The sequence below is a fragment of the Rhea americana genome, unplaced genomic scaffold, assembly GCF_003343005.1.
Source record: "Rhea americana isolate MKP2758 unplaced genomic scaffold, rheAme1 scaffold_64, whole genome shotgun sequence".
Classification (NCBI taxonomy): domain Eukaryota; kingdom Metazoa; phylum Chordata; class Aves; order Rheiformes; family Rheidae; genus Rhea; species Rhea americana.
The window spans coordinates 3,237,547-3,254,151 of NW_028186801.1; the positions used below are offsets into that span (position 1 = coordinate 3,237,547).

Genomic DNA, 16,605 nt, shown 5'->3' on the forward strand with positions numbered 1-16,605 from the left:
TTAACTTTTCTGTTGCTTACTGCTGTTTTATACATATTCAAATACGACATGCTTTAAACACTTGCAGTGAAAAAAMCCAGCAGTGTGAAATCAAAATTTTAAACAGATTTTGTTAAGGTCTCAACTGGATGAAAAAAGGTACAAGGGAAAATTTTGAACTAAAAATTTTTGATAAAAGCCTCACAWCAGGCTTTAAAGTATCTAGTTAAGGGTCAATTATGAAAAAGTTTTGACTAAGTCAATGGAAATCTGTTATCTGTGCTGTCAAGAGTACTCAGTAGACCTGCTTATAATTTGATCCTGTTCATTACATACATACTACTGCAATTAGTTTATAAAAAAAATGAAGTAAATTGTTGCGATACACTGTTAACAGATCACACATAACACAAAGCTTTCTGCAACTCACCATAAAACTAGAGTGCTYTTCCAGTGTTTGCTACGTATGTTGCCCCAAAAATCTGCCCTATCTTAACAGCAACAGGCTAGAAGATACCTGCAAGTAAGTAGCTCAAAAGCAGCAGTAGCAGTATGCTCAAAAGGAAACAATCTCCTTCATGGAGTGAGGGCTGGGGGTGTGTCGAGAGTATACTTACCTGGAGCCTGCAGAGGTAATGAAATTAAGAAAAGAACTGAAGAGATTTAGGGAAGAACTGAAAGGGAAACTAGAGAAAAACATCTCAGGATTTAAGATGAAGTTGTAATCCAGGATTTATTCATCTCCAGTTGTATAGAGAATATTCTCTTACACCTTTATCTCGTGTGTCTAATATCATCTGCTTTGATCTTCATGAATTTTCTCCTTTAAAACCTTTTTAAAGTGCTACAGTTAATACCATTTCACTGGTTTGTCACTTTGAYCATGTCACCTTCTCCAAGTTGAGCACAATTTCAGACTATCACAAACACAGATGGCACCATCTTGGCATTGCCAAGGTCTCTTGCAAATCGGTTCAACTAACATACAGCCCCTCTATCCTACTGACAGTGTCTCATACCAATAATATTAGTTGAGCATAATTCCACCTACTTGTAAAAAGCAACTTTGGCCCATTTTTTTCCCCTTCCTCAAGATGCTCCCAACACATGAGAAGAGTTCTCTATAAGGATTCACAAAGTCATTTCACTATCTGCATTCAGACCTTTCATAAGAAAATTATTTTGCAAGTGATGCTAACAAAACACCTTTGATAACAGCATACTTAKTATACTAACGAAATCTCATTGTTTCTTAATGCTTTATCTATCCTTAATTACCCTTTTTTAGAGCAACCAGGTAGAGTAAATTGAGTAATTTTTTTCAGAGTGTCTTTTAAAAATACATTTATGATATATGCTGACAGTAGAACATTCTACTTYGCTCTGCGTCTACACTTTGCCCGAAGAGGCTTTTAACTGTATGAAGAACTTGGAGATTACACAACATGAACACATAACAACCTGAAGTATTTAACATCATATGGGGACTAGTATGCATCCATTCTGAAAGTTGTTTTGAAGAGTCAAGATCAAATGTAAAACATACTCCCCACAGTTAAAATAAATAAATAAATAAATAAATATTTCTGGGAAAAATATTTATATAAAATTCACCTAAATGACAGTGCTATAAATTACCTCACACACTGATGTCAATATTCAGATATTTCACACAAAGTAGAAGATCTCAATCTTTAACACAAATTGTTAATTCCACTTAACAGCAGTCGTTCAGACAAGGATTTAATTTTAATTAAATGATCTGAATATGAGATTACAACTTTATTCCCAATCTTCTTTTGTACCCACTAGAGAGGGCTATTGAGCTACTGTGAAGCTCATAACACTTAGGTTCTAAAATAGTTCATATATTGATTCAAAAATTTTAAACTTCAGCCGACATTCAGATATGTGAAATTATATAGTTTCARTCACCTGAAATTTGATTCCATTAATAAAAAAGGGAAGRGTTGATCTGAAAAATACATTACAAAATTTAAAATGTAAACCAATAATCCGTACTTTAAATCAGAACTGAGAGTTGTTCGATACTTACTCACTCAGCACAACATGCTTTTCAAGGCATTTAATCAATAGCTTGCTATCTCCACGATGAAAGTGAAGAGCTGGGAGCCTCACATCATCCTTTAGACAGAACACCAAATAAGACCATCCCATGCCTTCTTTGTTTTGTTTGATTGATTTCAGATCTGTCAAACTGAACAGGAATGACCACTTGCTTTCTCCATTTGCATGAGTTGTAGCATCTTAAAAAACAAGATTACCACATGATTTTAGTTTGACTTCCAGCGTTAGCAGCTACAGACATACAGTATCCATCACTGTTCAAAAAAAACCTCCATAAACACACAAACACAGAGCACTGGTTCTGGTCATAAAAGGTATACTGCAACTACCCTGATYTCTCATTGTGCATTCTCACTTCATTCTTAAAAATAACGAGCAAATCCATTCAACTGCTTCCCTAAAGCTGCACTTACAGTCTATAAAAGTGACCCAGCAGGTTAACATACCACAACTATATCAAATTTCAGTAGCAAGTTGAATCCCACCTACATCTCTGCCAGGTAAACTCAAACTAAACATAATATATATTACAATCATGTGTGTTATATATCACACACAATATTAGCCGTGCCTTGTGAGGCTACTACCAAAATGAGGGAGAAGGAATTTGAAAATCTTTTTCTTTTCTTCTAATACAGGGCAAGGACTACATACATTCGAACTGAAGCAATGCYCAATGACATAAAATAGCCAGCATGACTGCAGGAGATCTGACACCCCCTCCCATTCACTCCCATCCACTCCGATGGAATTAGAACTACTGAAATAAGTAAAAAGCATCAAAGAACAAAAAAACAAGTCAGTACTGCTCACTGATACTGACTTTGGATGAAGATGTACTCTAAAGATGTAAAAATCAACATGAAGCAGTGATAAAATAAATCATTCTGTGCATGACAGACACTAATCTTTACAAAGAAAAACATGGGAGAATCAAAGGAAAAAGATGACTCCTGAAAACCATTTTTTTTTGTTTTGGGTGTTTTGGTTCGTTTGGTTTTTACACCTATGTCTACTCAGACTTTATAATAAGAATGATATAGCTACGAGATCAAGTATTTTGCCAAGAGGTGCATTAGACGTAAGAAAAATAGTTTAAGTTTCCACACAAGACAGATCCAGGCACCACATAGTTGTATACTTCATCCCCCTCTGCTGTTCCAGTAGGAAAAAGCATTTGAGTAGTAAACTACACATTTTTCATTCTCTTTTCTAGYAATAAAACTAGTTTTTGTTTGGAAGAATGCAATAGTCCAATGCAGATAAAACTGCTATATCATCTAATGATAYAGAAAGATGTTAGCTGTAACATGCCTTCTCAATACATATCTCTCGTAATTTAAAGAAGAAATTAGTTTGGAACAAGTTGGTCCTGTATAAATTCTTCTCCACACCCAGAGACTCGCTATCACAAATGACCCCAGCTTTTCAATTCCTAATAAATCCATTTTACCATATCTAAAAGACAATTCTTGAGTTACAAGTTACTATGATTAAAAAAAMCAAAAAACAAAAMACACACTTATTTTGGAAGTACCTCCATTTGAATGAGGCTTCTTTTTAAAAGAAACAGTGGTGACCATGTCCCATTCTGCTTCATAACTACTAGGACGATCTGCTCCTCGGAACGATTTTTCTTTAGGAGTTTGAGTCCACTCCACAACAGAACTGGAATCCTGAACAAAAAATAAATATCAAAAGAAATAATATACTAAAATTGAGCTCATTTCTCTGATTAAACGGTCATAAGAATAAGCATCTTTATTTCCACTGGCAAAAAAAATCCTGTAGTATTAAAATTTCTAGAAATAYGATACAGTTCAACACAGGCAAATCTGAGTTATCATTAAGACTAAACAGAAGAGGTTTTACCAKGATAAATTTAGTATCATATTAAAATATATTTTAGCATCTCTAGTAGACCCAACCAACATATACTAATAAACTTTCTATTTAAATGTGAGATTGAATCTTTCTGTTTTAGTCACATCACCTTAATACTGCTTAAATACTAATGTTTCACTGGATCCCTAAATGTCCATAGACTATTTTTATTTTGCATTAGAACAGTATCGTTATATTTTGAGCTTAATTATGAAAACTGAAACACCAGACTAGAACATAGTCATTGCAGGTCACTGGTATCCCTTGATTTGCTTACACTCATTCGGTCTTTTCTATTTATATAAATGGCCCCCTTCTWTTTTATGCATGAATCATGTATCATCCGCATATATAATACAAAGAATTATCTAAACAGGGCTGCAGTCAACAAACGTGATTCCTAGGTGTAACTATTAATACCAGTGATAGTCACATAAACAGATTTTGCTACCAGATATGAGACCATCTACCCGTAAGTGAACAAATACCTACAACAGAAAGTCTCTGAAGAACAACAATAACAAACATACCTTTCCAGCACAGAGGATATTAGAAGTATCCAAAGTATCATCCAATGGTCTCCAGTCAACTATTACTTCATTTTCCTAATATATAAACAATCGTAAAAACATTCAATACAACATAATTAACAAAGCACACACAGCTCCCTATCTACTCATGGAATGACTAGAGTATAACTTACACAAATATACAAATTATGTGGAAAATATCAAATATATTGATCTTCATTAGAAAAAAACAATGTTTAAGACAACTCTTAAGATTTGCCACATACATTAGGTACTTAGTCAACATATTTAAGAAGATTCTATAACTGTATTATATAAATACCTTTTCTATGACACGTAGTATTCCTGCTATTAAGTTATCCTGGTCGTCATTTTTTCCACAAGGTGAATGAATGAAAACTCCTTCTTGCTCATACGCAACCTATAACAAAGAGGACAACAAAATAAATGGCAACATTTTAATATTGCTTTTACCACCTGCTGTAGTCATTATGACTCCGAGTAACACAAAATTGAGAAGCAAATGCTTGAAGCTTGCTAGGGTTTTCATTACCTTTCTTTCCCCTGGCCCCTCCTAATTTTCCAGTTCCCTATTATCAAAAGGCAAATGAAATTGAAACTAATTGTTATTTATTCTCTAAGCAATACACCATTATTATTTTATCAACTAATCACAAAAAATACACCCAGTATCCATTTTTTTAAAATTGTTCAAAGGTTCATATGGAAATACTACACAGCTTTTCAAACACTGAAAAGCTATCTTAAATAYTTTGCCTTTTCTCTACCTTCCATTTAAGCATATAGAAATGATAAGCTAAATTTAAATTAAAATCAACAGTTTATTGCACAAAAGATGAACTGCACAAAAATCAGAGACTTAGATTAAATAATGGCTTAGGTTCCATTTTAAAGTGTCAAAAGAAGGTTTGCAGGAATACACAGAGTGTTTTGCCCCGAGTTTTAGCATTTAAGCCTGTACAAAAATATACCTGGGGCAAACACTCCCCACAGTATTCTGATCATGCTCAAAAACCCCAAAGAATTCYTCCCTGGCAAAATTCAGCAGGCTCCTCCGTGCTTCACATTATAAATCCTCTTAAAAGCTCTATAAAAAGGCTATGTAAACAAGTTTGKTTTTTTTTTCYTTTTTTAAACAACTCTTAAAGGAGAGAATGAAAAGTCCCTAATATACCAAATTCAGATTTTGAGGAAGTGAAATACAAATATCAACAGTAATTTTTATAATCATGTTAGTTTTTCAATCTAAGCAGCAAATATTGTCTGAAGAAATACATATTTTTAAAAGCAGAACAGAAATTTCTAATCAGAGACTGATCTTACACTTCTTCAGTAGTGAAATTTCCATAGCTCTTTCTCAACATACTCATTTTTCAGATATTTTCAATCAGACAAGTTAACTAAAAATTTAGGTCCCTAAGCTTAACCAGCTAGACACGTACACAGAGCTTAAAAAAAAAAAAAAAAAAAAAAAGAAGGAAATCAGTAAAACTCAGTTTACTTTTTCCTTCTTTTGGAGATTTACTTCATGAATTTCTTTTCACTTTACACAAGCAAGAAATTTCTAAAACGTCAAGCTGAATCATAAAAATGCTGTTCGGAAGTGAATTCTAGAGGTCATTTAGTCCAGTCTCCCTCCTGAAGGATTACTGCCAACACTACAGCAAGTTCTTTTCCAAGTACTGGAAGCCTTCTTTCCTTTAATCTGTTACAGCTTTTTTCTTTTCTACCAAAAAGATCCTCTATTTCTACCAAATATTTCTTTTGAAAACGCAGTCACTATTTAAATTTTACCTTTTAGTTAATAATAAGCTAAAAGGCTGTCATTTGGACCAGATCTACACGCATGATCATGTAAGTCGTAAGTACGAACCAAAGTTATCAATTATCAGGACAGCTGCATCAGAAAAGCCTTCTGGTATCAGGTATACTGGTAGAAGCGCATTTCTACCAATGATTTTACTAAGTATYACAAAGTAAAACTTGTCAGTCTAGAAGCACTTTCTCCAGTCCATTATACCAGCTCTTCCATGCCAAAGCATTCCTGCAACAGATAATGTTTTTATTACTTTCAATCTCTTAATCTTTCAGAAACACAAACTTTCTTTTCACATGAAAAGAGAAAATGTTCCTAATGCCACATTTAGTTGGTGGGTAACTGAAGAAATATGTTCTCCACACAGCCTTAACAGTTCCTCCTCTCTGCCCCTGTGCCCCACTGAAGAAGGTGGGGGAAAATCAAAACAACAAGAACATACTTCCAAGTTTGGAGGGTGTCAGTAAAACAGGGTTTTCCACTGTTCACTTTCCTTTTCCCATTACTCTAGAGAGAAAYTTCTCCAAGTTCACAGGCCAGAAGGCCACACTGTTGGGTTTTATTCCTATCTAGTAATACAGCAAATCTTGTAGCAACTGCTCCGACAGTTAACAAGAATTGATACAGTTGAGCTTAAAAAGTGCATTAAAAAAAATGCTGGAGAAAAAAAGTAACTCGAAGAAAGATAGGGCACTAAACCTACAAAATAATATCTAAAAAGTACTTTAACAGGTTATCACATAGCAAAACAGCTATGAAAAACTGCCATCTTTGAATTATATGATACACTGAGTTGTTGTGCTTCACTGTACTTTATAAAATTATAATATAAAATTCAAAAAGCTGTTATGTATTTTTTATAGCACATCTTACAATAGAATCTAATTTGCAATTGCTTTTTTGTTTTCTGCTATTATAGCAAYGGCAAACTATTAGCCAATTAAAACAGAGAAAGTAACATTAGATTACACATACAGGTATTACATAATAAAGTATCAAATTAAAAGTCTGTATACTAATAGGTCTGAATCAACAACTACCAACAATATGACAACTACCTAAAATATGATTTTACACTGTAGTCAAACATTGTTTAGCTCAACTCAGCACAACACAAGCCACAAAGACACCTGCTCAGGGCCTCAGCAGCCCAATGATCACGCAAACTTCCGGCCAGTCAGCGCAGCCAAGACACGCAGGCGGCCAAGAGACGTTCAAAGACGGGCAACAGCATATGCTGCCTCTTGCCTAACCAGCAGGTGAGTGAGGAACATGCAGATGAGAAAGCAAGGGAGAATRCAAAGTGAGTGTAGAAGGAAGATCAGCAGCGTGTTAAAATGTTTAAAACTTTTAGAAGGTGTGTAATCAAAAATCTATGTAGTCGTGGCTTGTTCAGGACAGCTCCTGGTATGTACAGAGAGAGTAGAAGGAACAAATATAAATTGAGTAGCATAATGAGCTCCTGCTGCCCTATTATTAGGGGTTAAAGTAATTGTAACCCCCAACAGACAAAGTTTTATAAACCTACCAAAATCTGTATCAGTTTTACCTGACAACAGTCTCTATGTAGGTAAGTGTTCCACTCTCCTTTAAATCTTGGTAACTTTCTGGCTTCGGTACCGAGGACAACTTAAAATATCCTCATATTCAATGTGAAAGAATTTAACAGTTTTAAGAATGTCATCTGCTCAGTTACTTGAACATCCTCATTGTATTATTAGATAACAAAACACGCTACTGGYTTATCTTTTTCTGTACTACTCATTATTGTAAATATTTCATTATTAACTCTTTTGAAAAAGTGAGAAGTAGGGAGTCAAGCTTAATCTTTCGTTCTCTTTTCATATGATTAGAGTGATCACTCTTACTTCCTCTAAGTCTACAACATTAATAATGCCATCATAGAGGGGGGGGAAAAAAAGACAAGTTTGTGTTATTAGTAAGCACACACCACCAGCAAACCAATGAACTGACATGTACCTAAGATTTTAATCCACACCCCAAGATACCCTCTGCCTCTCCAGCTTTCCATCCTCATGGCCTGGAGTAAGACACCAGYGTTCTGCATAGCTGAGTAACTAATGATGGGAACAGAGCCCCAGGGAAGCAAAGCCATGTTGCTTAGATGCTTGTGGCTAAAAAATTGTTCTCCCCTAAAAGGCATAACTACTTTGACTTAGATAATCTCGGTTTTGTTTTCTTCCTACGTAAGTATTTATTGACCTGCACAAAAATAAACAGATCCTCAGGATTAGGTGCTATTATAAACATTGAAGGCAGATCCTGTTGGCCCCACAACAAATGCACAAATTAAAAGTAAACAAAAAAAAAAGTTTGACAGAAACGCATTAAATTACAAACACAACAGAAAAGGTAAATGAAGATGCAAATTACCACAGGTTAAATATCATTAAAAATTCAGTCTTTTTACTGCACATATACCATCATAACTCAAAGGTTTTCAGACACCTTACTAACTTAAGTTCATTCTAYGCATAACAATTTCCTTAATATCACACTAAAGTAAGAGTAACCAAATGCAGATTTATTCCCCCACCTATGATATCCTTAAGTTCCTTGAAGGCTTTAAGTCATATGTATTACTGTCTAAGGAAAGATGCCTCAAAAACACTCATTTGGCAATTTTTTTTTTGACTGATCAGTATCATCTCATTTCACATGCATGGATTGTTCGTATCTTATTTTTGCCCTTCATTACCTCTCCATCACAGAGTAGCAACCTGTCAAACACAGGACATTTTGGAAAAGAAYTGCAACTCTCTGGTCTAGTTAACTAGTCCCATCTTCCAGACACAGCAAACTTGCTATCTATGTTCTTATCTGACTCAGTCTCCATTTCTGCCAGAGAGCACAGCTCATAGCCAATACCCCTCTGCCAAGATGCCATCTAGCTTTTCATGATGGATGGAAACAGCTTGTAGTGCTCATACTGTGACCCAGTCACCACTCTCAGATCATTAAACAATTATAGCATTGTGCAAATCCTGATTCTAACAACTTTTCAATAGCAGTTACTTTATTTTTTGCCTCCGACTGGAGAATCGGGGAAGGACCTCACTGTGGACCCAAGAGTTGAAGCAGGCACACTCCTAAGAAAGCAACCATGGTCTGAATGCTCCCAAAACACAAATTAAGGAAAGATGGGGCTGTCTGCAAACATTAATATCAGAAGTCCCTGAGCATATTAAAGTAGCCACTGCATCAATAATTTGCTCTCAATGGCCAGATACCAGTATACTTGAGCGCTCTGCAGAACATCAAGCTAACATTACTTAACCAATATGATCTTCTGATCCACAGAAGATACACTATAACTCCTGGTACTTGATCTCCTCCCCACCTCATCTGCTTTTTGTTGTTGTTAAACTGTGAAAGCTGGTATTTTTAKTTCTAGAGACCCCCAAAGAATCAGCTCTCTGTTTCTTGACTAATAGATCATCACAAATGAACATTAAACTACTGTCTCTGCTGTACAGACTAGGAAAGAGAAAGGGGAAAAAAAAAGGACCTGAAGCTACTTAAATACTGTAAAAGCAGTTGGCCAAAAGTTACTAATACAGGAATCTTCACATCCAACATAAAGAACAGAACTACTCCACACACTGCAATTCAATTCTAATAACACTAGCTATAAAGCTAACAGTACTAAACATGAGAAATTATATGCTAGATGATTATATGATAATATTGACAGCTAAAAGGACCAAAAAACCATCTAACAGCAGCAACAGAAAAAAAAAAAAAAAAAGTATTGGGACAATGTGAGGTTATAGAAAAGGAGGACTAAGCTAACGCAGGAACCGTTTCAATCAGTGAAAAAGCATATAATTTGCTCATTTTATTACTTACAACCATTCACTGTTAAAAATGGAAATATGAAAGTTACCAGTCTCTAAGTTACTAGTCTCTTTACTACCACAGACTTTTGCTTGGGAAGGCATCAGTTCATATCCGACTACTGCAACACTTATTCAAACAGCTAAAAGAAAAAAAACAGCTGAAGTACTGCAGGAACTTCGGAACATATTGCATCTAACTACTATAGTTCCAAATGCAGTAACAAAATAAGACCCCAATTTAAGTTTTAATAAAGATATAAAACCATAACTTTATAWGCCTTTTGTTTCCTGAGCTGATGGCTCGACGTTTTTCCCAAAGTAGAGAGATTTCTGGTCCTTCTAGTCTTGACAGCAGTAGTCTCAGAAACACCATGTTTCCAAGTGAGGTTAAAAAAAAAAAAAAAAGCGTCTATAAATATTGCTCATGATGTGATAAATATAAAAAAAATGACAACACTGGGAACTTCATACCATAAGAAGGATTTCCTGCTTGACAGTAGTAGGTAATTTTTCCAAGTTCTGCCTTAAGTGTGCTGCAAGAGTCTTAATCTACCACATATTCTTGCTTCTTACGAAGCAATAGTGGGATTTCAGTGAAAATACAAATTATTACGGATATTGAGAGTAAGATCCTCAGGCAGTAACACATTGTTTATATCGTGAACGCTTTTACAACAAAAATCTTTAATGAATAAGAAATAGAAAGAATACACATTAATTTCAGAATTATCAATGAACTGCTTGATTTACATGAGTATAATGAAGCCTTAACTAAATTCAAAAGAAGCAAAGGCTTCTGTTCACAAAAAAAGCCTTATAAAGTACAGAACATTCAGAAAAGATTATGATTCTGCAAATAGTAAATGATAAAGGCTGAAAAAATAGTGATCATTTTAAATCAAATACTTACTAGATTAGAACAATATGCATAATACAGGAGTCTATGTCCCATAATTTAACTAGAAAGTACTATGAGACATTGTTTAAACCACAGGCTATATCTACATCTAAAATTTTCTGCTGTTCTCTCTACCAATAAATTACCTAAAAGATGCAAAGCTAATTATACAAACCACATTTTATAGCCAGAATAAGCAAAGATATTTAAAAATAAACAAAAAACCAACAATAATTATGCTTCACAGCACTACTACKCAGTAGCAGCTACGGTGCTACTTGAATACTCCTAATTGCTGAAATTACACTAGACAAACAAGAGCTCAGATCAAGCTTTAACTTAAAGAGCAAGGGCATAGGCAAGTAAAAAATATCTTCTCTGACAGTTCACGTCAATTGGTAATTTGAGTAAGATCTACCAACGCATATGCCAAAGATACATCAAACTCCAAGAACAAACATGAAAATCATCACTGTCTTTAAGATGGCTATAATAAGAGTAAGCCAGCTGTAATAATAGCCTATATACTGACAAACTAAAGTTAAAGTTCATACTTCTCCCCACACATAACTTTTAACCTCATTGTCTAATACTTTCTATTTTATGGGTGAAGCCCACAGCAGGTTTTCTGACACAAGGAAAACAAACTAACCTTAGCTAAGCAACAGAAGGAGATAAAGTATATCTGTTTTGATGTATGCCATTAAAAGCACTGGAAATGAAACACCGTACTGTCAAACTACTTGCAGAAAAATCTGGCAGCTCTAAGAAAGGACAGAAAACTGAAGCTCACAATGCTCTAGTGCAGACGGTCACTAATAAGGCATGAGTCACGAACCAGAAGTCCACTGCATTAACTTAAGTTTTCTGGAATTGAGTTAACTATACAGAGAAAAATACCAAACAGAGTCTTTTGAGACACAAACAACTTCTAAGATTTGAAATAAAAAGAAAAATAAATATGACAAAAAAAATAATCTCAGGAAAGTAGYACATATAGTCACAATGATGTGACTAAATTTACAGGTCATATCCAAGTAAAGTATGCAGCCGAAATCAAGGAATATGAGAGAAGAAGATACAGAATAACTGAATTATTAATGGAATGATTCTTTGTAACAGCTGGGAAATTAAAAAAAAAAGAAAGAAAAAAAGAAAAAAAGAGAGAGAAGAGTAAGAGGAATTGGGTGAAAAATATAACAAAAACACAACCTGATATGGTGCRCTGAAACACAATATTCCATGAAATCTGAGACAATCTATTCCAACTATTTAATACAGTCCCATGAACATTCCATAGCAATTACCTTGTGTTATATTTTGCAAAAAAAGTAATAGCATGCAATAAAAGCTGCTAAATGAGACTAAAGAACCCCACAAGCTAACAGCTACCACTCTTTCAAAAGTTTACTACCTGAAACACATCACTACAACACAGCACAGGTAGAAGCAAAAGAGGAATTAAATTAGGACATCCATCGCCTGTAACACCTTAAATGAGAATGCTGGAGTCTGAACCAAGTTACACTATGTTTTACTATTACATTATGCTACTTGGAGTGAAGTTTCAATAGTTCACAAGCACATCCAGCACCATGAYGACATCCAAAACAGTGTGATCCAACACACTGTCTAAATTAGCAAAATATTAACCCTGCCAAAAATAAGTGCACAGTTTTGAATTGTTCCAACTTGCTAAATCAAATCACAGGGAGATCAAATGAGAATCCAAGCAAGTACAAGGGTAGCACACAACATAGAAAAGTTAGAGAAGGATGGACCCTCTCCCACTGACAGCAGTGAAACTTCAGATCAACCACTTCATGAGGTGTTAGATAAAGAAAGACAGTTCTGTTTTCTATATCAAGTATTTCTATTTTTTAAGATGCTATAATTCAAATACATGAAGAATACAAATATGTCRCTGAATTAGAAGTTAACAAGTTCCATTAGTGTTCTGGATGTGGCATAACTGTAAGTTTTGCAACACCTTAGAAATTCGTAGAAGTCCCAGGCCTAACAGACTGCTTAAACAGGAACAAAGAATATACATTAAATTTACAAACAACTAATCGATAATATTTTTAGCTTCTTATATAACTATAATAATATAGTTTAGGGGTCTGTCGGTCAGTTCTAAGAGATGTACGAAACAAAAGCTAGAAAGCAGTCAGTAGTTTCCCCACCTTTCTATCACAGCATAGTATGGATAGTAGAATTCAAACAGGAAGAATAGGGAGGGAGGGGAATAAGGTTATGTGCCTTTGGCTTATGTCTTTTCTCAGGGAGAAAAGGCTTGTGTTTTTTCTTAGAGAGAAAAAAAAAAGCAAGAAATTCAAGATGCAGTACCTCTTCGAACATTTTGCTGAGAATACTAGCAACTGTCATTAGGCTTTCATTGCTTTACAGGGATTCATATCACCACTCAAAAAATGTTATTTAAGAGTAAATAAAGTCTGCAAATCCATGGTGGCCATCGCCTGTCACCACTCTATTTATAAGACAGAAAGATTTAGATGTTTTAAATATTAGAAAAGTGGACATTTATGATAAAGCTGCCTATACCAACACTAACTGATTTTTCATGTTCTGTTTCCCACATATACTTCCAGGGAAAAAAAAGAAGAAAGGAAAGAAGGAAAGAAAAATCAAGTTCCTGATAAAAGCAATATGAAAATAAACTATGAGAAAATGAGAWATGAAAGCACTCAGCATCAGCCAATAAACTGCTGGACTGAGTTTAAAATTGATAAAAACAGAAGTTTCATTTAGGTCAGAACTGAAACAGCAGCAAGATTCAAAGCTCATTTTTAARACTTTCTAGGAAAATATTTCTTAATAAAACCATTATCCCCGCATCAAAAAGCTGAAAGTTGCTTCATTTTCAAGACTCAAAAGAGAAGAAACAGAAAAGTAACTTCTCTCTGCTTATATGCAAACTTGATTTGCATARCTGGGAGGACAGTAGGGCCACAGCACCTAACAGCTGTCAAAAACTCTGTTTACAGCATTTTAAAGTTGTAACAACTCCAGCTGAGCAAATTGCCTGTTCCACTTCTGATTAAAACAGAGGATATCATAAACTGGCTTACCAGATCAGTCTCTCTATAAATTCTACCACATAAACATCCACTAAATGATCTCAGTAGCTTAAAACTTGCAGCAGCCACTGCAAAGTACAGATCTAACTTACTACATATGTTCTGAATTCAGCATGAGCTGAAATAACCACTTGCTGTCATTTAACAGAAGAGTAAACTGGTCATACTCTAACACTGGCTAAATACAGTTAGACATTATACTAAATTGTTAATCTTACAGGATCTACCTGCTCAGGAGCTCAGTGTTATACAATAACTGTTTTAGAAGACTGAAAYGCTGAATGTAAGTATTTGTACAATAAAACCATAGGACACAACTCAGATTTCTGCGGGGGGTGGGGGAAGGGGGCAACATGTCCCCTTCACTGACCTCAAACCAGAATAGACACTTGAATGAAAACCAACTCTCGAGTTTCTCCTTGTCAAGCTCTGCAGGTTCATTCAAAAAGACTCGAGAGAATCCGCAGCGCACCTTTACGTTAAGAAAGCGACCCGACGGACAGCGCTTTACATCCACCCCGGGGCCGACACACGCGCACGGCTCAAGTGCGGGCTAAGGGAAAAGGCCAGTAASGTCTACCCGCACCTGAGGAAAACACGGCCACGGAGACGACACAGATCTCCTTTCTCAGCATCAAGCCCCTAGGAGCGGCCTCCCCCTAGGCCCGGGCACCGGGGAGGCCGCGCCGAAGGCCGCTGCGACGTGTCGCCTCGCCCGCCTAGGGCGGGACGAAGCCCCGCCGCGACCCCCCCGCCCGCCACGGCGGCGGCCCAGAGGGCCCTATGGCCTCCCGCCGCCGCCGCCAGCCCGGCCAGTGGAGGCCGGTCCGCGTCCGCAGGCGCGGGAAGCAGGGCTGGCGGGCAGGCCYGCTCCGCCCGCGGAAAGCCGCGGCGCTCCCCAGCCGCCCGCCCCCCGGCCGCTGCTACCTTGCCGCTCGGAGGCGCCGCCATGTTGCCTACGAGTGTTTATGATGACGTTGCGCCCTTCACGTGCTTCCCCGCCGCTCCACAACAAGCCCCGTCTCTCCCCCGCCGCGGYCGGCGCACGCGCACTGAGGCGGAGGCAGCCTCGCCGGCAGGCCGCGAACAGAACGGGCGGGGCGGCGGATCAGCGCGCGGCGCGCGGCCACGCACGAACCCGCCAGGGGCCGAGCGGGAGGGGGCGGGCCCGCGGCACAGGGCGGGGCCACAGCGTCAGGGGGCGGGGCTCCGCTCGTACCGTCCCCCAACGGCCGCCGGCCCCAACGGCCGCCGGCCCCAACGGCCGCCGGCCCCAACGGCCGCCGGCCCCAACGGCCGCCGGCCCCAACGGCCGCGCGGTGGGGTGCGTGTGCTGCAGGGCAGGGGAATGGCGGGTTTTCGAAGGCCGTGCTCTCTTTTTTTAATTTCCCCCACCCTTCGGTTTTCACTCATTTTGAGTCCCGGCTTGCCGCGGTTCCCGTGAGGTTTGCCAGCGTCACGCCGTTCCCCATGGGGCCGGTAGGACGGCGCGCTTCGCCTCGGTCGGGCCTCCTTGGCGAGGCCCGGTGCTGCCCTGCAGCCGCGGCTTCAGAAGCAGGCTGCGCGGGTGAGGACACGGCGAAGGACAAGGAAACGGTGACACACGCACGGATTTATCCAGCAGAGGGTCTAAAGAATAGACAAAGCACCTGCAACGAAGTGTGAAGGTGTAGGCTTGAAACATTTCCCAAGCTTTGCTCTTTGGAACCAAAGTAATAGATACCAAGCTGCGGTGCACCAAGCTGGTGCAAGTATTGTAGGAAGGCTATTCAAAAAGGTTTTCCCCCCACACCCTCAAAGCTTTTTTTTTTTTTTTTCCCCCCGAGACTCCTGAGATTGTAACTGAAGAACTGTTAGAAGTTTTTTCTAAAACTCATCGTATTTCAGTAGCTGCCGCCTTCTCACCGTTCCACAAATTAAATAGCGAGTAAATTGTGGCCATAGACACCATTTAAGCTACCCTAAYGCTCACAGACAAGATTTCTACTGTCACTGAAAAATACAAGAGTTTCAAGTTGAGATTGCTTCTGCTTTTAACAGRTAACGCAACATATCCATATTTGACACGGAATAAAGCCAAACCCCAGTTACAAGTTCATCAATGTTAGCAGTTGTTCAACATTCATGTATGTGCAGATTTATAAAGAAACTGGATTATAAATCCTGTTGATTTCAATAGGTTTTGATTTACCTTCTTCACTGGAAAAGCATATAATTCACAGTGTTATTTACTAAACTTGTGAACTTTCATTTAACATCTGCAGTCTTTGATCCTGTTCAGAGAAACAAAATTTTTTCTGAGACTCTATTTGTTATATGCCAACACGTTATTATGAGATAYTTTGAGCAAATAATACAACCTCAAATATAATTTATTTAAAATGGATGAACGGGCATCTTTTTTGTCATCATCAGGCAGCTGAAGAAA

At 37.6% G+C, this 16,605-nt stretch overlaps 1 protein-coding gene across 1 annotated transcript in view; it reads right to left on the bottom strand.

Annotated features, from left to right (window-relative positions):
- Positions 1-15,322, bottom strand: part of TBC1D15 (TBC1 domain family member 15) — a 38,519-nt gene extending 23,197 nt beyond the window's left edge. The window contains exons 1-5 of the mRNA XM_085320479.1: positions 15,105-15,322; positions 4,804-4,902; positions 4,482-4,556; positions 3,605-3,743; positions 2,036-2,246 (exon numbers count right to left, since the gene is read on the bottom strand). Of these exons, the coding sequence (XP_085176605.1) occupies positions 2,036-2,246; positions 3,605-3,743; positions 4,482-4,556; positions 4,804-4,902; positions 15,105-15,128 (548 nt within the window). The 5' untranslated portion in view covers positions 15,129-15,322. The remainder of the gene's footprint in view (positions 1-2,035; positions 2,247-3,604; positions 3,744-4,481; positions 4,557-4,803; positions 4,903-15,104) is intronic.
- Positions 15,323-16,605: the final 1,283 nt, after the last annotated feature.